Source organism: Cavia porcellus, unplaced genomic scaffold (genome assembly GCF_034190915.1).
Source record: "Cavia porcellus strain 051 isolate PalLab524CR breed Dunkin Hartley unplaced genomic scaffold, mCavPor4.1 scaffold_10, whole genome shotgun sequence".
Classification (NCBI taxonomy): Eukaryota; Metazoa; Chordata; class Mammalia; order Rodentia; family Caviidae; genus Cavia; species Cavia porcellus.
Genome location: NW_026947493.1, coordinates 84645005 through 84668994, shown reverse-complemented (window position 1 = coordinate 84668994; position 23990 = coordinate 84645005). Strand labels below are relative to the sequence as shown.

Below are 23990 nucleotides of genomic sequence, written 5' to 3'. Positions count from 1 at the left end.
AAAGCATCTTACAACCCTATTTATACAACGCCTCTTAGACAGAGCTGCAGTGTGGTACTGATGGAAACCGAGCCTGCACCTCACACGAGGCAGCGGCGTCCAGCTAAGTGTCTGAGCAGCTCAGGAGGGTTAGTGTAGAGGAGACCACAGCTGGGGCCGCCTGCTCAGGCGAGGGAGGAAGGCGTTCTGCAGCGGTTACAGGCCGAGCCCACGCCTCCCTCACTTAGGGACAGGCAGGTAGACTCCTCCAAGGCTTGCTCACCAGGTGTCCGGAGAAATCATAAATCAGACACACAAGCTCAAACATCACAGGGTCCCCCCTCTATGAGACACCCAACGTACGAATAATTTAAAGAGCAAAGCAAAAGATAGATCATGGGGAACGGGGAGACAGATCTTTGGCGGAAGGGAAGGGACCAAGAGATGCAGCGGGAGGAGGGAAGGAGAGGAGGAGAAGAATGGAGACTCCTGCCCCCGCGGGGCGATCCCCAGCACGCACACTAGCCAAAGTAACCGAAAGATAGAATCAGTCTCACCTTCCTTCGCTCCGGACACTGTCCGAGACACTGGCCCTGTCCTGCACGCTGGTGGCCTGGCTTTTCCTGTCACCCATGTCCCCGACGAATCTGGAGCTGGCTGTGGGGGACGTGGGCTCCCCGAGGTCCTGCTCCCTGGCCGTGCCTGCCTTTCTCACTGACACCTCGGGCGAGGTCTGGATGTCTGTCGCCGTCTCTTGTCCCAGGAAGTCCTGGTCGGCAATGGCCACGGCGGAGGTGCCGTGATACGCGGTCACCCCGGTGCTGGTCCCCATGGATTTGGAGATGACCTTCAGCTTGTGCGAACCCGGCTTGCAGGGCTTCTTCTTGTGCTTCACCTTGGAGTTGTGTTTCAGGAAGAACTCGCAGGACTCCTGCAGCACCCGGCGGCTCTCGCTGATGGGACTGCGGGGAGACCCAGGAGAGAGGTGCTCAGTGCTCAGTACCTCCCAAGTCCCACCCAATGGACAGCCTTGCAAACACTGCAAAATAGGAGGCTTCAGACAGCGAAACAGTGGTTTGGGCTTACACTTTTTGCTGCAATTGGAAGCTAGTAAAAAATTAGACCAAAATCAAAGGAGGAGAGAAGAAGGGAAGGTCAGCTCAGCTCACAGCAAGGGACCGACTGTATTTGTGTCCTATTTAAGTGCATCAGACAGAGATGTAACCAGAAGGCAAAGGACAAGGACCACAATTAATGGTCTTGGTTTAAACTCAATTGTTTTCTAAAATTAAGGTCGATAGTTTATGCTGTCTTAGGGAAAAGGTTTAGGTATTTTGATCTGTTTATTTTCAAAACATGTCAGAAAACTCATCAGGTTCTTACTCTCTCTTGCGATTTCGTTTAAAAAACCCAGCCCACTCGGTGCAGGTCTTTTTGCTTCCAACCCAGAAGACGGCAGAGATCCCGACGATCAGTGTCATCAGGTATTTTATCATGAAGAGTGCCAGTTCCGGTCGGGCTGTTGTTTTTACCTACAGAAAAAAATATGGCAGGTTTAAAACAACAATATAGCCGGCTGTGGTGGCTTGCGCCTGTAATCCCAGCATGTGGGAGGCTGAGGCAGGAGGAACGCTGTGTTTGAGGCCAGCCTGGGTTACAAAGTGAGCTCAAGGCCAGCCTGAACTGCATAGTGAGACTTTGTCTCAAAAAGACAAAAATAGGATTTCCAGGAGAACATGGCGGACAGACAACAGCAACTACCGGAGGCTCTCTGAAAGGCTCGGCTCAGAAGTCAGGAATGATGCGGACTAAGGAGACATGAACCGGTAGAGATATGCTCTGCTGACTCAGGAACGAACTGGGCTGAGAGAAACCAACTTAGAATACAGTCCTGGCGCTAAAATAGGAACAGAAAAGACTCGGTGTGGAGGCTCGACCCTGCGCCATTGGAAACCGCGATTTGGGTTTCCCGCCGCCGGGCGGCTGGCTGCTTCCACAGCGGCTCGGCAAGGAGAGACGCGCAGAAGCTCTGGGAATGGGAGTCTGCGAACGGAGTCGAAAACAGGACGGACAAGGAGGTGTACACGAAAACTGACTGGTGGCGAGGTGAGAGAGAAACTACCCCCTACCACAGTTTGACTCCTGCGGAGGACTTTCTGGGCTCGGGCAGTCCTGTAGGAGCAGGGCGCGGTGGCGACTCCAGCCACACATTCCCTTCTCGGATGGGATTGGTAAAAAGTGCCTGGCCTGAGTGACGCTGCGGGCGGACTCAGTAGGCTGGCCTAACCCAGATCCCAGAGCCTGACGGTGGCCCGGAGGAGGACTGACTCCCGCGTAGGCTGCCTCCTCCGCAACTCCCTGGTGCACTGCGGTGGGCGGGAACACCTAGCCAGCGCAATTTGATCAGGCTGTGGCTGACAGGCAGGGAAGCCGGGCTTCCTTTGTAAGCTTGCATTTTATAAGGAACAGAAAATATGGGGAAGGGAAGCAACAAGAAAGGCTCCTCGGCCCCCAATTCTGAGAAACAGGCAATAGTGGACACTGCACCAATATACATTAAGCGCCATCTAGAGAGCCTCATAGACCAATTCAGGAATGAAGTTATCAACGACCTGAAGCTAGAAGTATGCAGAATAGTTAGAGAAATGCTAAGCACCACCCAGGAAAAAACAGATGGTGGAATGGAAGAACAGAAAAAGAGGGGAGAATTGCTTGATGGAGAAAACAGAGAAAGCATAGAGTATGTGAAGCAGGTTCAAAGGGACTATCAAGAAATTAAGAAGTCTATCCAAGACTGGCATAACAGCTTGAAAGAAACTAAGGACAGACTATCTGAACTTCAGGGCAGACTTGTAATATGGGAGAATGAAATGAAAAACTTCTTAAAAATAACAAAGAAACAAACAGCAATAATACAAAGACAAGAAGATGATAAGAGGAGCCATAACTTAAGGATTCAGAACATAAAAGAAGAAGTAGGGACACAAACAAGTGAACTACAAAAGCTACTCACAGAAATAATCCAGGAGAATTTTCCTAATTTAGCAAAAGGTAAAGATACTCAGATGTATGAGGCATACAGGACCCCAGCTACCTACAACCCTAACAGAGAAACACCCAGGCATATAATAATAAAAATTCCAGAAATTCAATACAAGAACAGAATATTAAAAGCTGTAAGAGACAAGAAACAGACCACTTACAAGGGAACACCCATCAGAATTACAGCAGATTTCTCTGCACAAACCATCAAATCACGAAGAGCATGGGGGAAAATAATTCAAGCTTTGAAAGATAATAATCTCCAGCCAAGATTGAGATATCCTGCACAACTGTCCCTGGAAATTGATGGAAAAACAAGGTGCTTCCAGGATAAAGAGGAACTGGGGGAATTTGCAACCACCAATTCAACCCTACAGAAAGTATTGCAGGATATTCTAAAAAAAGAAAAATACAAAGAACCCAGAAATAGTGGCGGGGAGGCCACAAGGAATGGAGCAGAGAACAAAATGAAGAAGACAAACTGACAGCTACTGACAGAAAAAGAGCTCAACAGAAATGAGACAGAGAAGATTGGATGATAGGAACAGCTATTTTGGAGAAAATGACATCTTAATAGGTAATAATGACTTAGTACCATCTTGTTTTGAAGTCTCATCTAGCTTTTGTTCTTCTGTCTCCAATGGTCTAAACAGGTTGTATCTTATTGGATTTTATTATGTACGATAGTATAAGCAAAAACCTTTTAAAGACAAGGAGAATATACAGAAACCATTGTTCATTTTCTGTTAGTCGATTCTAAATACTCTATAATGCTGTCATTCTCTTAAATGGTTTTACGTTGTTTTGATATACTTAATGCTACAGTATACAAAGTTGTACTCAAGGACTTCAAGGAAAGAGTCAATATGGTAACTACTTTTGGGTCGGAATTATCTGGTGGTGAAACACTATTCTGCTTAAATGGTTATGTTTTGATCTGCCCTGTTTCGCTGTTATGCCCTCTTTTTTCTCAATCTCCACCCCATTATTTACTTTTTAAATTTTTATCCGTTTAATTAAAGGGAAAAAATAGCAGGATATAATATAGTAACCCACTTTGACTTTCTATTATCTCGATTTGAAGCCCTGTATTACTCTCACCATCTTGTTTTTGACTCAGGTTCCTCTATTCTGTTTTTCTGGATAGTATCAGGTTCGAAAGTTTAGGCATCAGCTGAGAAGATAATGAGATTCATTATAACGCCCATTCTCGTTGACTTTTATCTACTTTTGAAGACCTACAATGTCTCCAATGTTTTGGTTTTGTCGGTTTTGTTCTTTACTGTTTTGTTCAATTGTATTACAACTAATGATATAGGCAATTCTATTAGAGATAGCGGGAGGCATTATGGTAACCATTGTTGATCACCTTGTATTATGTTTTTATATTATCTATTATGTCCACCCTTTTGACTTGACCGATTCTGTTCTGTTATGTCACATTTGGTTTTACTCTCTTCCAAAAAAGCAATAAGAACCGTGGGAGCAATGAAACCCAAAATGTGTAATAGTCATTGTACAAAAGAGAGGAAAAGAAAGTGCTCTAAACTATATAACTGCATGTATATTTAAGTGTATAAGATAGAAAATGATATCACAGAGTTTTATTGGATCATTGAACAGAACTGTTTGCAGTATCATTGTTGGAATGTCCACTCTACAAGCTTTAATTTTGTGACTTGAACAATTATTTCTAAGATGACAATATGTAATCCATTAACTAGTGATTTCCTACTGCGCATTTTTTTCTTTTGTAAATCTGTATAACTTGTACCCCTTCACTGTTTTTTTTTTTTTTTCTTTTCTCCTTAAATAAAAAAAAAAAAAAAAAGACAAAAATAGGGGCTGGAGATTTAGCTCAGCGGCATAAGCGCCTGCCTTGCAAGCAGGCAGTTGTGAGTTCGATCCCCGGTACCGATAAAAAGGAAAAAGACAAAAAAAAAAAAAAAAGACAAAAATAAATGAAAATAAAATGACAATATAAAAATTGAACAAAATTTTATAAATCTTCTTTCTATTTGATTATAAAGGTTTGAAATGCATAATATAATGAATAACATTCAAGTACAATACATTTTTAAACTATGTTCTGAATAAGTAACCTTAAGGTGCATACCAAAATAGAACTCCAGATGAGGGGTAATGCTAAATATATTTAGTATTTGTTTAGATTTTGCCAAATCTAAACTTTGGCATGATATATTTGCTCTAAATATTTACCTATTTTCCTTCACTATAACCTGCAACAAAAAATATAAATAAACTTATAACAATTTATATTTATCGCTTTACATATGCATGACTATGTGATTAAAAACTTGTCTGACCAAAGTAAGATATGTATCAGTAAAATGTTAAAAATGTAGAACTTTCATAAAAATTAAAATCATACTTTTGTTGTAAGCATAAATTTTCAAATGCTAGTTTAAAATATAGAATGAGTATCAAAATATGACACGTTCTATATTCTCTTTGCTTTCTGAATCTACTAACATTTCTTAGAACGTTGTACAATACAGCCCTTCCTTCTCTGGAGAGGCCTGTGCTACTGCACAGATGAATCGGGACTTATTCAACTACCTCTTAAAGATATTTGTAAAAGAAGATATTTAGGCTACTGCCAACTTGAAGTAATGTTGTGATGCCTGTCTTGGCATGATGTAAATTAATTTTTAATTTGCTAACCTGTGAGGGTTGTGCTTGTGTTCAATTCATACCTTAATATGGAAGAATAATTGTAAGATTCTCCTCAAGAAATAAATTTTCTATTAAAAGTCTCAACTAAAATGCTTAATAAAGTTTATAGTTTCAGAAATGTACTTTTTATGTCTTAAAAACACTATTCTACTAGTCATAACCATTAGAAACACATAAAATATATTTTGCTTCAATTGTGCTTTTTTTCACTTAACTGACAGAGGAGTTAGGCAGAGATCAAATTCTGTCTTACAAGTACACATTCCTTGTTGAGTGCCTGTCAGTCCCGCAACTCGGTCCCCAAGTGAACTGCTGTTAGATGAGGCGCTGTGGTCAGGACCGCAGCACAACATTCAGAGCAAAGACGTGGCCAGGGGAAACTCCACCCTGGCTGCTTTTCTTTGCACAACTCTCGCGTGCAGTCCAGGAATGTAGAGGTGAACACGGAGCTAAGTGCTGCACTGTAGGGTACTATGAGCACAAACCACAGCGCTGTCCAAGCAAGGCGCACTGTACAAAGGAAGACATGGAGGCTCCACACACCAGGTGCCCAGAGCTGCACCAAAAAAGGCGGACTGTGGGTCCGAGCGGCAGGCCTCAGTCTTAGGTCTGAACTGCGATCAACAGGAAGGTTATTAAACCAGCAATGTTTGCACTGCGCAGAAAGGCAGAAGAGAACGTCACCCGATACCCCCCCAGGTGGGAAGGGTTCTCCCCATCCGGCAGCAGGCGCCTCTCTTCTCCCTCTGTCCTGACTACTCATTGCTGTCCGTCTGCCTTTTCCACCCAGCTGTATGTTTTAGGGGATACAGGAGGCCGCTTCCTATTGCTACAGCTCCAGAAAGGAAAGCCCTCTCGGGTCGCTGAGCCGGGTCTCGGCTGCCCCACAGGGACAGTCCCGGTATCTGCCGGGTTCCCCCACCTGGCTTCCACCTCACACCCCAGACCGCACAAGCCCACTTCCAGGAACATTCTCTGCACCACCAATGGGTGCGATCCGGCTCGTACCTGGTAAGGACACGGGATGTGGTACTGGCGGCAGTGGTCCGAGACCCACGTGATCTCCCAGGTCACCCTGTTCACCTGCTCGTAGACGTAGCACCCCAGCAGCGTCACCAGGGGCACCAGGTACAGGCCGCTGAAGACGCCGATGCGGATCATGAACTTCTTCAGCTTCTCCTGGTTGCGGCCGTCGTGCTGGATGACTTGTCGCACGTGGTTGAGGGAGACGATGCCGGCCAAGAGCAGGGACAGCCCCACAAACACACACAGGCACAGCGGCAGGAGCACGAAGTAGCGGGAGGCGGCCAGGTCGTAGAGGCCGACAAAGCAAACCCCGCTGATGTTGTCCCCCTCCACCTTGTTCATGGCCAGGAGCATCACCGTCAGGAAGCCCGGGATGCCCCAGGCCACGGCGTGGAACCACACGGCCTTCTGCTCGATGGCCTCGCAGCTCCACTTCCTCCCGGCCGCGAGGAACCAAGTGATGGTGAGGATCACCCACCACACCGTGCCGGCCATGGTGAAGAAGTACAGGAACATGAACAGGACGGAGCAGGCCTTGTTCTGGGAGCCCAGGACCACGGTGTCCCCCAGCTCCAGCTTCTCGTCCGCCCTGTTGCAGGCCGTGCTATTGCCCAGCAAAAACCCAATGAAGTACATGAGAGACACGATGCTGTAGCAGACGGAGTAGTAGATGATCGGCCTCTCGGGGTACCGGAACCTCCTGACGTCGATCAGGAAGGTGAGAAAGGTGAACAGGGTCGCGCACAGGCAAAAGATGGAAACTATTCCGATAAAGCTTTTTGCAAATTCTAACTCATCGCTTTTGAAATACATGTTGGGGCACGGAGGTGCACACTGCTCGATGCCCAGGAATTTATAGCCCTGCCCCCCAGAAGTCTTCAGATGCCTCGGACACCAGATTCCGATGTCTCTCTGGACTTGCTCCGTTTTCTTCTGGGGACCGAGAGCTCCTCCGTGCCGACCGTGAACCTCGGGAGCCGTCTCGTTACAGTACCGCAGCCTGTAATTACAAAGAGGAGCCCCGTGACGTCAGCATTCTCCGCGATGTGCCATGTATGACACGCTTTCCAACTGTGAAACATCACCCTGTAATCCACAACGGACGGGGAGGTACACACACCTCACACAGCACAGGTCTGGGGGGGCAGGAGGCTGAGGGGTCACAAAAGCCTCAACACAATAGCACACACCACGCATACACAGGCAGGCGCTAACCAACACTTTGCAGATAGTTTCTGCTTTTAAAGGCCACTTAATACCCTGTACTTTTAGCATGTGCTGTGTGTTAGCTGGCACACTTCCATCTCGCTGTGTTATCTGGACACTGTACCTGGGACCTTCTGCTATGAAACGAGGACCACTCAGCATGCTGGGCAGCATTTCTGCCACTTCCCGCCCTTGCTGTCGTTCTTGTCTTTAATTTAATAGGTACCACGTGGCTGGTGTCTACATGTCCCCCAAAGCCTCATTTGGTCACAGGTGGGGCTTTTTGGAGGTGGCCAGGTCTAGGGTGTGTGGCGCAGGGATCAAGGGTGTGTGACTTCTGAGTCAGTGCACCGATTGGCGCAGTTCTGGGTGCGGGTCATGGGAAGGCCACCCGCCATGAGGCCGCCGGCCCTAAGGGTGGGTCCCCTGGAAAGGGTAGAAGGGCCAGGAAGAGGGTGCTGTTAGCAGCCTGCTGCCTGCCTGGCTTTGCCTTGGACTGTTTCTCTGCTGCGGTTCCCCTCTGCCAAGCCACCCTGTCCTGGAGCCAGCCGACTATGGGCTAAACCTCTATAGACTATGAGCTAAATAAACCCTTTTTTCTTAAAGAGAGAGAGAGAGAGAGAGAGAGAGAGAGAGAGAGAGAGAGAGAGACAGACTATGAGAGAATTTATCTAAACTGGTTCTCTCCTGACCAAAAAAAAAAAAAAAAAAAAAAACTGGCTTGTCTACTTAGAGCACAGGAAACTTCAGTTTGGAGAAATTTACTTTCCTTCTCTCTCTCGTAGTGCTGGGGACTGAACCCAGGGCCGTGTGCGCACCAGACGGGAGTCCTGCCACTGAGCTACGTCCCCGGTCCCCACCCTAACCTCGTGATCCCCACAAGTAGACCACAAGGACTACATGCCTGGGCTGGGACAGCAGGAAGGGCAGAGACGAGCTTCTCCCTTGGGAGGGCAGGGTCAGGCTCAAGGTCCTAAGCGGGACCAAGAAGGCTGCAAAGAGCGGACCAGGATCTGGTCACCTCCCTGCCGCCCTTCTGTCTAGGGTGTGGACATGCGGATATTTCTCATGAGTACACGGCTTGGCTGCTGAGCCGGGTCTGGGTGTACTGCTGTTACTTGGAAGACTTTGTTAGCTTAAAAAGTGGTCTGGGTTTTAATGAGAAACCCTTTAAAATATATTTAGATAACAACAGATAATAATAAAATAAATACCCATGAAATGAATACTTGTGTATTTACCAGTTTCATGAAAATGTAATATGCCACTTTTGCTAGAATTAGGGTTTTTATTGGAAATTCTCTTTTTTCATGTTTTCGAAGACTGAAGGTTTGATTTACAGAACTGAAGAAAAATAAGGTCTCTCTAGTACAGAACACACCAGAATTATTCCTGCATGCATCTGACTCAGTGAATATTTTATAAAAAGATGATTATGGCCTTGGTTTGTATTAGTGGGGTACAGTTTAACAAAATGAAGAGTTTAAAATGGAGATTCTACTTACCAATTCCATGTACCAAGCTATCTCCAACTTGAAATACATTTAACTTGATTTAATTTTTTTTTTTTTTTTGTCTTTTTTTGAAACAGGGTCTCGCTATGCAGTAGGTTTGCCTTAAGCTCACTTTATAGCCCAGGCTGGTCTCGAACTCACAACGAGCCCCCTGCCTCAGCCTCCCGAGTGCTGGAATTACAGGCGTGAGCCGCCACGCCCGGCTGATTTAATTTTTTTTTTTTTTTTGTCTTTTTCCTTTTTATTGGTACCAGGGATTGAACTCACGACTGCCTGCTTGCAAGGCAGGCGCTTATGCCGCTGAGCTAAATCCCCAGCCCCTGATTTAATTTTTTTTTAAGTGTCATTTCTTCAACAAACTCAAACCGCAAAGATGTAGGCATCTCACCCACTCTGCAATGTGGTGAGCAACCAGGCAGAGAGCATCTCGTGGCCGCAGGCTGCCCCCTCCTGGAACAAAACCCGCCTCACTGTCCGCCACCCTGCTGTGCTGTGAGATCCACAGCAGGACCCCCTGCTGCAGCCCTGGGCCTGGACCCCGCCATATGGAACAAGTAACAAATGTTTGTTTCTGGAATCAGCCTTTTTCTCATCTCCTATGATGGTTAATACATTGTGTCAAGTTGAGCAGTTTAGAAGTTTAACTGGGAGATGAGCAGGGAGTCAGGATCCTTACTTTGTAAATATCCTCCTCCTGTGCAAGAGGAGCGCAGGGAGATATTGTGAGTGTTACACCCACTGATGGGATAGGGGGGACCCTATGTACAATACAAGGGAGAAGTTTGCTCCCCCTCCCGTTTATGGACTGAAACCTCCACAAACAGTGAGCTAAATAAACCTTCCCTTTCTGTTGGGTATTTTGTCCCAGCAATGAAAGAAACGTGCCCAGGATACCTCCCCTTTGTGCCATCGTCACGCTTGCTGATTTGACATTCACGGGTCACGCACTGCCTCCCTGGCTTCCTGTCTCCTGTGTCACATGAGTTTCTCTGACCTCCTTGGCCACCTGCAGTCCCAGTGACACGAGGAATCCTGCCACAGCCTGCAGGTGCACCTTTCTCCAAAACTCCGCTCCAGCACCCGCCTGGTGCTGCGTCCTCCCGGCATGCGGGTGAAAGTGTGTCTGCCCGCAGAGCTCACCAGCTTGGTCCCTCAGCCCTTCCCCTCTGCCGCACTCCTGTCCACTTAGATCTTCCTGGGCTGTCACTGCACCAGTGCTGCTCTCACCCGCCTCCACTTCATGCCACTGCTCCCCCTTCGCACCCACCCACCTGTGGCACCACAGACCCACGCAGCTGCTTGCCCTGAACTTGGGCCCAAGCATCCCAGCAGGACGAGGGCTCTCGAGGGCAGACACAGACTCACAGACTCCTGGGGCGCACTGGCAGTCTCCCCAGGGCTCCCCATTCCTCTCTCCTAGCCGAGACTCGGGATCCCAACTCCTCCCAGGAGCCTCCGTCCCTCTCCACGGAGAGTCTGCAGGCCTGTTCCTGGTTCTTTCCCGCTACCTCAGCACCCCCGCTGCCCCCCCAGCGGCCTCACACTGCACAGGGCCCTGTGAGTGTCGGCCACACTGTCCCCCAGCCCGGCCCACCTGCGGTCTGTCCAACCTACATTTCCCTGTGCTGCCTCGCTCCACTGTCCTGTCCCTCTCGCCAACGAGCTGCAGTGCCTTTCCTTCCCAACGTGCCGCGCTGCCTCCCGTCACCACGTCCCTGAGGAGCTCTTCCTCCCTCTCAGAGTTAGTGGCTGCCGTCATTTCACACTGCTGGTGTGTAACCTGGCAACCCGTCCCTCCCACCTCGATATGTTTCTGAGAGCAGGAACCACGCCCCTTTGCCGCGAGCCACTGTCCGTGATGCCCAGCACCAAGTAACAGCAATGCCTGTGCACTGCGTAATGAGAGCCGGTCACCAGCTATTTGGAGAGGCAGCATGCAGAGAGAAATCGTGTCATGGTTTATGCTGGTGGGCCCAGGCCTCATGCGTTTGCATTGTGCACTTGTGATTGGCTCATTGTCTAGAGCTTGCATTGATGGTGTCAGTGCTACACCCACCTGGGGTGGAGCCAGGATGTGACGTAATGGCAGGAAGAAGGTGTGTCTCTCTCTCCCACCAGTTTCTGCCTTGCTGTTTGCAGCCGCTGTGAACTGTGGCCCCGCCATGCCACCCTGCCTTGGAGCCAACTGAGTATGGACTGAAACCTCCAAAAACTGTAAGAAACAAACCTTTTCTTTCCTAACTTTGGGCTTCAGGTATTTTGTCTCAACAATGAGTAAAAAGTAACTAAGACACATTGCTTACCTGTCACATTCAAGCTCCTCGGGCCACCTGATCCCAAAGGTGTCCATGATGTTCCTGCAGTCAGAATACACTTTCTCGCAGAATTTACGGCAGGGTGGGACCACGTGAATTTGCTCCGTGCAGGTTGGGATAAACGCTTGGCAAAGGAAAGTTTCGACGTTCGGCGAACACTCCAGATTGGCGAGGGGAAGAAAGTGCTGGTGAGAAAGCAGAAAGCGAGGTCAGAGATTTTCCTCCCAAGTGAATGAAGTTAATTCACTTCCTGTTGAAAGTGTGTACTTTCACTCCAAAAGAATCTTTAGGTCTCCTCCCTATGATTAAAGTTTGAAGAGACAACTTTCTTCCATCTGCTGGATGAGGGCCCCTCACGGGTGCCCACTTCCCAAGCAGGCGCAGCTTATTCCAGGGAGCCGCCTGCCCTGTCAGGGGGTGCGCTGGGCACTGTGGAGCCTGCTGGTGCCCACTCTGCGCAGGCCCCTGACCCCTGTCCTGGGGCACCATTTATTCCCTGAGCACCCTCTCCATCTGTCTGCTCCCATGTGAATTCTCCCGGATCCTGCTGTTATGGTTGATACAGTGTCAACTTGAGGAGTTTAACTAAGAGACTGAGCAGGGAGCCAGGGCTCTTACTTTGTAAATATTCTCTGCCTGTGCCAGAGGAGGTTACAGAGATTTTGTGAGCGCTACACTCGTCCAGGGGAAGGTGGTCTGTGTATAACATAAGGGAAGAGAAGAGGCTTGCTCTTCCCCCTTTTGCTCTGGCTGCTTCTGCTGGCTGCTACCTTGAAGTGTTGCCCCAGTGCCAGGGCCACCCTGCCTTGGAGCCCGCTGATTGCGGACTGAAACCTCCACAAACTGTGAGCTAAATAAACCTTTCCTCCCTTCATCTTGGGTGTCGGGTATTTTGTCCCAGCAACGAGAGACAAGACACAGTCTCATGGGCTGTTCCTTTTCTGGTTCTCTTTGGTTCCCCTGTATTAGATTGGTCTGCTTTCTGAGGCATTTCCTGGTACCTGAGCTCCGCCCAGCCCTCCTAGCCGGGAAGCCAGCCGCCCCACTCTCCTTAGAGCCCTGGACCTCGGCCACATCTGCTTCTGCACGCTGGGCTGTCAGCAGGGTCTCTGCCCCACAACCCAGACACAGCTTCTCGGAGGCCCTGGATCCCGTATGCAATGCCACCACCGCCACATGGGCAGCGCAGGAGGCTGCTGATCCCCCCCTTGCTTCTCATCCTCCTCTCACAGCCGCTCCATCAGAAGGGACCCGGCCAGGCACAGCTGCAGGCTTAAACCCTCCCACCTGGACCACTGGAAGCCCCCGAGGATCGCAAAGGCAAGTTCCCACATCGGCCCCCTGTGCACCAATGCGTGTCTTCAGAATCTTAGTGTCTTTGTTCCAAGATGCCAGCACGGTTCATCCTGGAGCCGTCACCCAGCCCTCGGGGAGGCTGCGTGCTCCTGAACCCGCTATGCCCCCAGTTCACCGCCGGCCATTCTTGCTCCTGTTCCCACCAGCACTGCCTCAGCCTCCTGCTTCCCCTCACCCCTGGGTTTTCGGCTTCTGAGTCTGCGTGTGCTGCCTGTCACCTGCTCTGCCAGGGCCACACGGTGCTGTCCCCACGTGGTCCTTGCACAGCTGCCCCCACTCCTCCTGACCATGTGATGTCCTGCCTGGACACCAGGCCCCTCTGTAAGTGCTGGCTGACATCTGGGGTCTCTGGTTATCTCTTAGCTCCTGCCCTCACCCTGGGACATAAACCCCACAACAGAGAAGGGACACTCTGTCAATACGGCATCCGAGAGGGTTAGATGACGCCGCTTCAGGCTCTATGAGGGGTAAACACACACTGGTGTCTGAGGGTGGCTCTTTAGTAAATGCTAGTGTCACATGCAGCTGAGCCAGTTAGAAATACAGACCACTGGACAGGGTTGGGCCCTCGAGGAAGCCGGCACAGAGGACCAGATGTCTGGAGACCTGGAGGAGACACACACCTCCTGCTGTGGGCCAGATCTTGGGACAGAAGGCAAAACAAATATGACCATACTCTTAAGTATAATCCTTAGGGATTAGGTGTGGATCACCCAGAGAAGCCAGGAGTCACCATCCCAGCCCCCTAGAGGAAGAGTCACTGATCCATAAAGAACGCTCGCTTGCTATGTGACTGGCTTCCCCATTTGTCCCTGATTTAGTCAATTTTACCTGAACAATTAAACTTACTGGTTGACAACAGCTCTGTCCCACCTGATGCCCATCTGCCTTGAAAGTTCCCGGTTTTCCCCACCTTAGAGCAGCCTCACCTCGTGCTTTTTTCTATAAAAGTCCCTAGAAAAAACAGAGTCTTTGGCAACCCACTCAGGACCCCTTCTGTCTCTCTCTCAGACAGAAGCTTTCTTCCTCTCAATAAATATTTCTGCTCTTAACCTCCATTGTTCCTAAAATTCATTTTTGATTTTAGAGAACATGAACTCATTCCAGACACATAGTAGGTTGGGAGTTTTGTTCCCCTAGATCACTAGGAGACATGCGAACTCCTGAACCCCGTGAAGGGCTGTGTGGACACCCTGTGAAGGGCTGGGACTGACTGACCCAGTGCTGCAGTGTGGAGGGGTTGCTGGGGACCGAGCACCTCTGCTGAGACCTCGGCTGGTCACAGGGTGAGGACCAGAACCGACGGCACAGCACGTTGTGAGTGCTTGACACCATGCGGTCCAATGAGTCCCTGAGGACAGCTGAAAATCGGCGCACAAACAAAGCACACTCTGCAGAGACCACCCCGATGAGGGCGCCCACCCCGGGACCGTGAGACGGACCTAAATGTGACCCAGGCTCAGGCTGTCTCAGCAGGGCAGTGCTCGGTGTCCCAGAAAGCCAGCGCTGAGTGTGACTGCAGGAAAATTCATTCACGGGATGAGGGGAAGGGAAGCAGAAGTGGTGGGACCGGAGAAATGAATCATTCACTATCACACGAGCGAGGACAGATCCCCAAGTTCTAAATCAGGAGTTGCTGGCTCACGCAGTCAACGCCCAGCTCAGAATATGGCCACACGCAGGACCGGGAGGGTCCACAGTGCTGCCACCAAGGGACTTTACTGAGGTGTAACTGATACATAATAAACCGAATAATCCAACACAAATACATTCTCTTACCCCCATTACTGGCAACCACTGATCTGCTTTCTGCCATTACCGTATTTCCTGTAATTTTATAAAAGAGGAAATGTACAGTAAGCTGCCTTTCTGTTGTTTGGTTTCTTTCACTCAGAGTCATTATTTTGAGATTCATCTGTGTTGTTCCATGTAATAATATTTCATTCTTTTTCTGTGCCCATTAACAGTCCATTGCACAGCTGCACAGTTGTTTGTCATTCACCTGTGGATGTACACACTGAGCGCCCCAGACCTTGGGGTGCCGATGCCTACTAGTACACAGTTAAAGAAACAGAGGAGTGCAGACCTCCGGGTAAGGACATGGATTCAAAAGTCATCAATATAAAAGTGGGAAATGAAAGAATTGGCCCACATTTTGCAGACAGAAGGTGTAGTGAGTGGAGGATGAGAACCGTAATACACTGCATGAACAGCCAGCACCTCCTGTCCCCACGCGGAGCCGGAGGAGCACTCGGGATGGAAGGGCAGTTGGGTGGGGAGGCCGGAGAGCATGGGCGGGAGGGGAAGGGAAACGGTCAGACTGAGCTGTGTGTGCCCCAGCACGCCGTGAGTGCATCTGTGGCATATCCCGAACACACACAAAGAAACTGTGTTAAAATGTTTACAAATGAGGCTGGGGACAGAGCTCAGTGGCACAGCACCTGCTTAGCAAGTGCGAGGTCCTGACCTCAATTCCTGATACAAAAAAAAAAAAAAAAGGTAAAGTGTTTTAAAATGAAAAGAGATAAAAAGGTTTAAAGATAAAAACTAAAATCCATTGCTCTGGGCTACCATAATCAAAGATAATCCAGAGTCATACATAGGTAAATGGAGACTAGAAGGCACCTGGAGACCAGAAGTTTACGTGAACGAAATCAGGTGCGCTGCTTAAGCATCATGGTTTCTCTTATGAGAAACCCAAAGTATAAATAAGGAGAGAAACAAAAGACAGCTAACAGACCTTGTCTCTTCTCTTCCTCTTTTTTGGTTCTTTTGTTTTATTGTTTCAGACAGTGATATACTGCCAGGTGTGGTGGCTCAAGCCCGTAATCCCACACTTGGGAGGCTGAGGCAGAAGGATTGCCATGAGTTTGAGTCCAGCCTGAACTACAAGGTGAAAACATGTCTCTAAATAAGTAAATAAATAAATAAATGACAGACAGCAGGAAGTCGGGAAAGGAATCCTTCTCAGATGGAAAGCGGCTCCAGACAGGGTCTCGCTACATAGCCCAGGCTGGCTTTGAACTCACCGAGATCCTCCTGCCTCAGCCTCCCAAGTGCTGGGGTTACAGGCATGCACCACCACGCCCGGTGAGGCCCAGGTACTTTTGGAACAAAGCATTTAAAAACAAATAGCAGCACTCTCAACAATGGGTCAGCCTGTTGGACTCAGTATACAAATCAACTGAAAACACAAGCAGGATGGGTGTGTCGGGCCCCGTCCTTTAAAGTAAAAATCGCCCTAAAATCGCCCTAAGAATCATGCATGTTCTTCCACAAGATGTCCCAGGCCGCATTCTTGGGAACCAGGACTTTAGATAAAAGATTTTGTGCCTGACTCACTGTGACATTTCCCAGGTCCTTGATCTCACTCTCTGAACTCTGCACAGGAAGTGCCAGGCGAGCTCATGGAATGAGCAAACACTCGGTCGCCCTGGTCTCTGGAGCCTGTGCCTTTCTTTCCCCCGTGAACCTTTCTCCAGCTCGCTAAGTGACCGAGGCCCCGGCCTCCTGAACACATTTCTCATTTCTCATTTTGGAGCCCACGCGTGCAGGGCGCAGTGACCCCGTTCACCATGGGAGCAGACTCGGGCTCGGAACACGAACTCCTCCCGCTCCACCCACCTCTCGGTCACCTTCCCTGCTGCATTTCTCATTCTCATGCTGTATTCGGAAAGAATCTCACCCAATAACCAACCACAATAAAAAATACCAGTGACACTTTTGAGAGTCTGCTATTCAATAATGACCAAAACAGCCCTGGTTATTACAGCTTTAATCCTCGGAGAGACAAAAGGCTCCTTCAAGGACCGGGCCGGTGCTGGCAGAAATCCCTAGAAGTGATTTTTAATATTAGCACTGGCAACGATCCGGAAGGAAAGGGAAATGGAGAAGGCGCAGTTCTGTTCCAGGACACGCCAGCGCCAAGAGGAAGGTAAAGGGCGAATGAGAGGCACACCGCACAGAGCACTTTCTAGAAACCTCTGCTGGAACCGAGGCTGGCAGCCGGGTCTGAACCGGACCCCAAGCGCCCTCAGAGAGCCCATGCCGCCCCCAGCAGATGGTGTCTGTCTCTGAGTCGCAGTGGTCACCGGGAAGGCGAGTGGATGAGCATGATGAATGATGGTGTCACGCCGCGACCCAGGAGCTTACGGGGAGGTGACGCGGACTCGAACAGCAGGGCAGGGACAAATTTCACAGCAAGCGTAGCTGCAACAAAGCTGTTTGCCCCTTCATAGGTGACCATCGTGTCCTGGGCCAACATTTTTACCCCTGCCCAGCAGTCACAGTGCTGCCTGCTCCAAGGAGAGGCCGGGCAAAGGCGCGGACACAACCAGGTCAGCTGAGGCCGCTGCAGCCCCACCATCATCACCGCCCCACCAAATTCATGTGCAATGGCAGCAGGGCAGGAAGCGGCCAGTGGTGCTGGCCTTGGTGACCAGCTGGTCCCTCCGCCCCTCTGTGTGCTCTGGAGCTGCCCGCCAGCCTCCCTGTGAACTCCACCTGCTGGCCAGCGTCCCCCTCTGTCTGCAGAGAACCCCAGCTGTACAGACATGACACAAGAACAGCTTGGAAGCGGGTGCAGCAGGACCACTGACTGGGACCCGGGTTTCTGGGCCCCGCGAGGCCCAAAGCAGCAGACTTGCTCTCAGTATTCAGAGAGGAAAAGCTGGTGGTAAGGCAGGGAGAAGCACAGTGGTAGACGGAGTTGTCCCTCTAGTCCTGCAAACTTTCAGCGCTCTTAGACAGATGCCCCAAGAGAGGCAAGGCCCGGGGAGCACAAAGCCAGCAAAGGGCCGCAAAACAGAGCACAGAGCCCACGGAGCAGAGGCCGCGGCGGGCAAGGGTGTGCAGGGCCCTCCTGGCTGAGGGGAACGGCGGGTTAGCATCTCGGGGTTCCTGACTGAGGTGTGGAGTGAAACCCAAGGACTGAAAGGATCGTGGCTCATGTTGTTGAAGAGCAGACTCTAGTCTCACACAGTGCCAATTCTCTAAAAATATAAATAAACAGAAGTAGGAGACTGCGGGTTAGAAATGGCTGGGCAGAGACTGCAGCAAAACACAGCCTTCCCAGGACCTGAGATCCAAACACCTGGAGGTCAACAGCCTGGTGAAGAAAAGACCTGCGGGTGTCTGGGAATTGCTGAGGCGTTGACAGGAAAACTAGAAACTACTGAGAAGCTGGAGACGCGCAGCACAAGGCAGCCCAGCTCTGGAGGGACCTGTCTCTGCCAGCACAGGCTAATCGGAGAGGTCGGCAGCTCAGGGAGAAGCAACAGGCCCGGCCAGCAGTCCTGGCCCCGAAGAGCCCACGGCTGCTGCAAACTGCAAAACAGCATGGGGTTTTATTCCGAAGTGAATCCTTCTGAATAGCAGCTTGAGTTGGAGAAGAAATCCATGTAGCACCTGCCATATTTGAAAAAGTTCAATCAGGAGCCATTTGAAAGGGGTTAATTGTTTAAAATGGAGCCGCAGAGCCCTCAGCTGCCTACCACATGACTGGGTGGGACATGGAAACAAGAGCCAGTCGCTGAGATAGTGCAGGCTGGACACACCCCTGACAAGGTGAAGCTCAGACTGGGAAGGACACAGAGGTCCTGGCCTCCAAAGTGAGAAGCCAGCTTTCAGTAGGAGCTGAGTCGGAAAGGGCTGGCTTTGTCCAGCGTGACCTCCACCCCACCTCCTGGCCTGCGTCCAACAGGAAACTCATGGCCACTTTGTTTCCCCGTCTATCAACATGATCCATCAGAGATGCACCTAGCTAAGTGGTTGCCAAAGCCTGGGGGTGCAGACTGAGGAGCCTCGAGAGCAGAAGACACTTCCCAAGCCCACAGGCTACAACGATAGGCAGAGGAATCTGTGCCTCAGGGTGCACAGAGAGACCAGGAAACCTGGACCGCTGCAGTACACACAGCCCTCGGACGGACACAATGGACCAAGCCCATCCCACAGGAAAGGCCGGGCAGGATTCCGCACCGACACACAAACACAAGAGTAGAAACCACCACTTAGGACAAACCTACTGCCAACATCAGTGGGAAACAGTGAAAAGCTTTTCCTCTAAACTCAGGAACAAGACAGAGATGTACACCACTATCACCATACCTGTCAGCCCAGAACTTGAGATGCAGCCAGAGCAGAGTGTCTAGAGAAAGAAGCCAAACTGTCCTCATCTGCAGGGGACATAATCCTTTCCAAGGCCCAAAAACTCCAGCAAAAGATCCCTAGAACTAGGACATAAATTCAGCAAGGTAGCAAAATACAAAATCAACACACGAAAATCTGTAGCACTCCTGTACATCAGTAATGAACCCTTTGAGAAAGAAATTAGGAAAACGATACTATTCACAATAGCTTCAAGAAAAATTACTTAGGAATTTACCTAACAAATGAAGAGAAAGAACTCTATAACAAAACTGTAATACTCTGAAAAAGAAGATTAAAGAGGACATCAGAAAACAGAAGGACATCTTTCGTCCTGGATAGGGCTAGTATTATCCAAATAGTTGTACTTCCAAAACTGATGCATAGATTTAATGCTATCTCAGCCAAAATACCAACAGAATTCCCACAGAACTACAGGAAGCAATCCTAAAGTTCATAAAGAACCAGAAGAGCCCTGGAATAGCAGAAGCAATCCTGGACAACAAAACAAGGCGGGAGGCACCACAATCCCAGATTTGAAGCTATATTACAAAGTCACAGTGTAAAAACAGCATGGTACTGGCACAAAACCCATGTGGATCAGTGGAACAGAAAAGAGGACACAGAAACAACCCCAGACATATTCAGCCATCTGATCTTTGACAAGAGGCTAGAAACATGCTGGAGGAACCATACCCTCCTTAACAACAGCACTGGGAAAACCAGCTAGCACATCAGAAGATTGGATCTAGGCCTGTATCTCTCATCATGCACCGACCTAAAATAAAATGGGTCAAAGGTTAAATGTTAAAACAGAAACAATTCACTGGGAGGCAGATGTGCTACGTACATGCACCCAAAGACAAAGATAGCAGCAAAGATTTCTTCACTGAACCCCAACTGCATGAGACACAACATCACAAATTTAAAATGGATTATATCAAATTTAAAAAGGTCCTGCACAGCAAGGAAACAGCCAACAGGATGAAAAGACAGCCTACAGAATGAGAAGAAATTTTGCTAGCTACTCCTCAGACAGAGAGAGGGCTAGTAAGTAGAATATATAGATCACTCGGAAAAATTAGACACTTCCCCAAATAAAAGGTAAACAGGCGATCAAAATGAATAGAAAAAGAAGTAAAGCATCCAGTAAATATATGAAGAAAAATCCAGCATCTCTAGCCATCAGAGAAATGCAAATTAAAATGACACCGAGATTCTAGGATGGCTAGCATGAAGAAATCAATGAAGTATAACAAATGCTGGTGCGGCGGCAGGGGAAAGGAGTCCTGGGAAGGTCAGCTAGCACCACCAGGTTCTCAAAACTGTAGAACCGGAAGTGCCATTCCGCCCAGCCCTTCCCCTGCTGGGTATCTTCTCAAAAGAGTTAAAGACACCATGTTACAGCGATTCACATACAGCCAAGTTTACAGCAGCGTAATCCACAAGAGCTGAATCTTGGAATCAGCCTCCACACCCATCAACAGATGAGCTGATAAGAGAAAGTGATGATTAGACTCCCCGGAGCGCCACTCTACTGTAAAGGATGTATGTGAGTCACTTGTAACAAGGTGGATGGACCTGGAAACTGTAACATAAGGTGAAATAAATCAGACACAAGCTTAAATATCACATGGTTTCTCCTACATGAGATCCTAAATTACACATAAATTAAAGTGCAAAATACAAGGTAGCTGATAGGAAACCAGGAGATCTTTTGTAAACGGAAAGGGGACCAAGAGATAGCTGGAAGTCCAAGCACGGCGGCACATGTCTGTAATGCCAGCACTAGGAAGGCTGAGGCAGGAGGCTGCTGCAAATCCAAGGCCAGCCTGCACTACAAAGTGAGTTCAAGGCCAGCCTGAACTGCAAAGTGAAACTGTCTCAACAAGACAAAAAATAAAAATACAACACTGGGAGGGGAAGGAGAGGAAAAAGAATGAAGATATGTGTGTACACACGCCAACTTACACAAGGGCTATACACCTGTACCCCAAACATGCATGTATGAATTTAAAAAAGTCAGGCTCTGTTTTTTGGGGTTTTGTTTTGTGGGGAGTTTTGTTTTGCTTTAGTCTTCTTGAGACAGGATCTCTGCAGTTCAGGCTGGCCTTGAGCTCGCTTTGTAGCCCAGGCTGACCTTGAACTCAGTGATCCTCCTGCCTCAGCCTCCCGTGTGCGGCGATTATAGGCATGTGTCTCGCCCGGCCCTCCAGGCTCTGTTTTGTAATGGTGCTTATTTACTGCTCCACTGCAAGTGGGGTAAATTCTTAATAAGTTCTCTTCAGCAGCCTGAATCAAGTGGTTCAGGTTCTTTTCAGATGCGGTTTCTCTGCCGTCCTGGCACCTTCCAAATAAAGCCAAAGCCAACTAAACAGAGTGCTTCTGCAGCAGGGCCTTGGTGCTCTTGGTCACAAAGACACAGGACACACAGACATGGTCAGACTTCTGCTGGTGTGTGGAGGAGAGTGTGTGTGATTCTCAGCTCAGGACTTACACCTCCCACCCCGGCAGCCCGGAAACTCCCGCGAAACGATAAAACCTTTACCTCTAGCTGTAGAATGGCACCAAAAAGAAATCCGACCTCTAGTGACAGTGATGAAAATTGAGAGAAAATCAAGAAATCTGAAAAGTGATTCAGGGAAAAAAAAAAGTCACGACCTCAGTGAGACCATTTGGATTCACCGAGCAAACAATGTTACAGTGGTTAGGAAAGGTAAGATTTTCAAGGAAGTCGGGGGTTACTGTCTCACAGGGGGTGCAAGCTGTTGCTTCTTTTTGTCAGTGTGGTCCAGCTTAGGCAAACCAGCTTCTTTAAGAAAAAGATGTAAAGTGGAATCTAAGATTAAAAAAAAAAAAAAACAGCAATTTTCCAGAATGGAAAACTCATTATTTTAAAGATATTTCTTGGCAGGGAACATTAGAAATTTTAAATTATTTCTCCAAAAGAGCTTTCCTTTGGGAATTAGTAATTATATGTTAGTGATTTAGAGAGAGTCTAAAGTTAGCAAAACAAGGTTTATTAGCCCTAAATTCACCTACTCTCTCTCATAAAGATGGAGGACACTGGGGGAAGACGTTCAGGGTGACACTTTGCTTGGCCTGGACTCTCCACTGCCCGGAAACTGTGGTCACCGTGAGCTGCAGCAGAGCCTGGCAGGACTGGCATCTCCACTGTCCCTGAGCCGCCAGGATGCAGCTGTACCAGGAGCCAGGACCGAGGCACTGGGCAGCTGGACCCCACCCACCTCGGCTATGTTCAGAGCGTGTGGGCATTGGCGGGCAGCCAGCCTGCACCTGCACCCTATCAGCTGCCCACACCGCCATTCTCCTCCTGTCCCTCCTCTGTGGTTTGGTTTTCTGAGACATGGGCTCGCTCTGGAGTTCTGAGTGGGCTTGGTCTTTGCCAGTTCCTCTAGCTAAAATCCCTTCACATTTTCTCTGACTTTTTAACTACAGCTTTTTCCCTGCAAATTTGGACTTTAGTTTTAATGTTCATTATCACTAAAACCAAGGACCCATGCGAACTGGTAACCTAGCTACTGCCATTCTTAAGTGGTAGCCCTTACAAACTGAAGAGGTTTATCATACTAAATACTTTCTCTGCATATGTGCTGGGTACACAGGTAAACACTACGAAGAACCAAGCATGGTAGCCCACACCTGTCATCCCGGTGCCCTGGGAGGCTGAGGCAAGAGGACCACACATATTTGAAATCCTAAGCAATTTAGAGGCTTGGTGAACCACCGTCACAAAAGAATAAAACGGGCTGAGAGTGTAGCTCAGTGTGAAGGTCATGGGTTCCTGGGCTCAACCCTCCCCACTTCCACAAAAAATAGAAAGGGCAAGGAGGAAGGGTGATGGGTGAGGTGAGGGAGTCCCCTAGATCCTGTGGAAGATGAAAACGTTTCAAAGCAACTGCGCGATGGCGACAGATGTTTTTCTTAGAAGTCTGCTGGTCAGGCTTTCTCCACCTCTTTATTTTTAACTAAGTAGCTACATTCTCCCAGTGCACAGGAACAGGTGAAAAGGGCTTTGGGGTTCACTTCCCTTCTGATTCTTCAGAAGTGGGCAGCCTTGTACGGTGCCCAGCAGAAGGCTCGCCTGCCTCTGCCTTCCGCCCTCCAGCCCACAGCTCAGAGGGCAGAGGCGGTACGGTCTCCCCTTTCCCGAGATCAGCAGCCGGGCCCTTTCTGCATGAGGTCAGCCCCGAGGGACTGGACGAGGCCTCCCAGCCTGGGAAAGAACGCTCCAGAGGCGCACAATGGAAACCAGCGTTTGTTTTTCCACCCGGAGAGGCGGCTACATAACATCCTCTCGGGACAAAGCCAGCTCGTGTTGGGGATCGGGCATTAACTCTTCCTCATGGGAACCATTTTCCTCCCCAGAACAACACAGGGAAAAACTGGGGCCTGGCAGCAGGTACTCTCTGGAAACGAAACCACCAGGAGATCGCAGTCAGGTGCTTTTGGTTTATAATGCATTAAACTTTACAAATTCATGTGTCAGGTAAATAGCATATGGGTCAGGTAACATTAATGCACACAGTAATACTCCTTTATCACAAGACAGACTATTCGCAGAGACTTTCAGGTACCTTACACTGAGATTCGGCCAGGTCCCCTCAACAAGGCCTGGGCTGCTGTGCAAACACTGCGACGTCTCTCTGCCTAAGGTCACCTGTGACAGCCTTCCTGCCGCAGCTGCAGG

At 49.1% G+C, this 23990-nt stretch overlaps 1 protein-coding gene and 1 long non-coding RNA gene across 2 annotated transcripts in view; one reads left to right on the top strand and one right to left on the bottom strand.

Annotated features, from left to right (window-relative positions):
- Nucleotides 1–14987, top strand: part of LOC134477948 (uncharacterized) — a 37267-nt gene extending 22280 nt beyond the window's left edge. The window contains exons 2-3 of the long non-coding RNA XR_010050283.1: nt 11604–11678; nt 12749–14987. This is a non-coding gene — a long non-coding RNA (uncharacterized LOC134477948). The remainder of the gene's footprint in view (nt 1–11603; nt 11679–12748) is intronic.
- Fzd6 (frizzled class receptor 6) overlaps nt 1–23990 on the bottom strand; it is a 31316-nt gene that overhangs the window by 2454 nt on the left and 4872 nt on the right. The window contains exons 3-6 of the mRNA XM_003479837.5: nt 11768–11964; nt 6727–7744; nt 1363–1511; nt 537–941 (exon numbers count right to left, since the gene is read on the bottom strand). Coding sequence (XP_003479885.4) covers nt 537–941; nt 1363–1511; nt 6727–7744; nt 11768–11964 — 1769 coding nt within the window. The remainder of the gene's footprint in view (nt 1–536; nt 942–1362; nt 1512–6726; nt 7745–11767; nt 11965–23990) is intronic.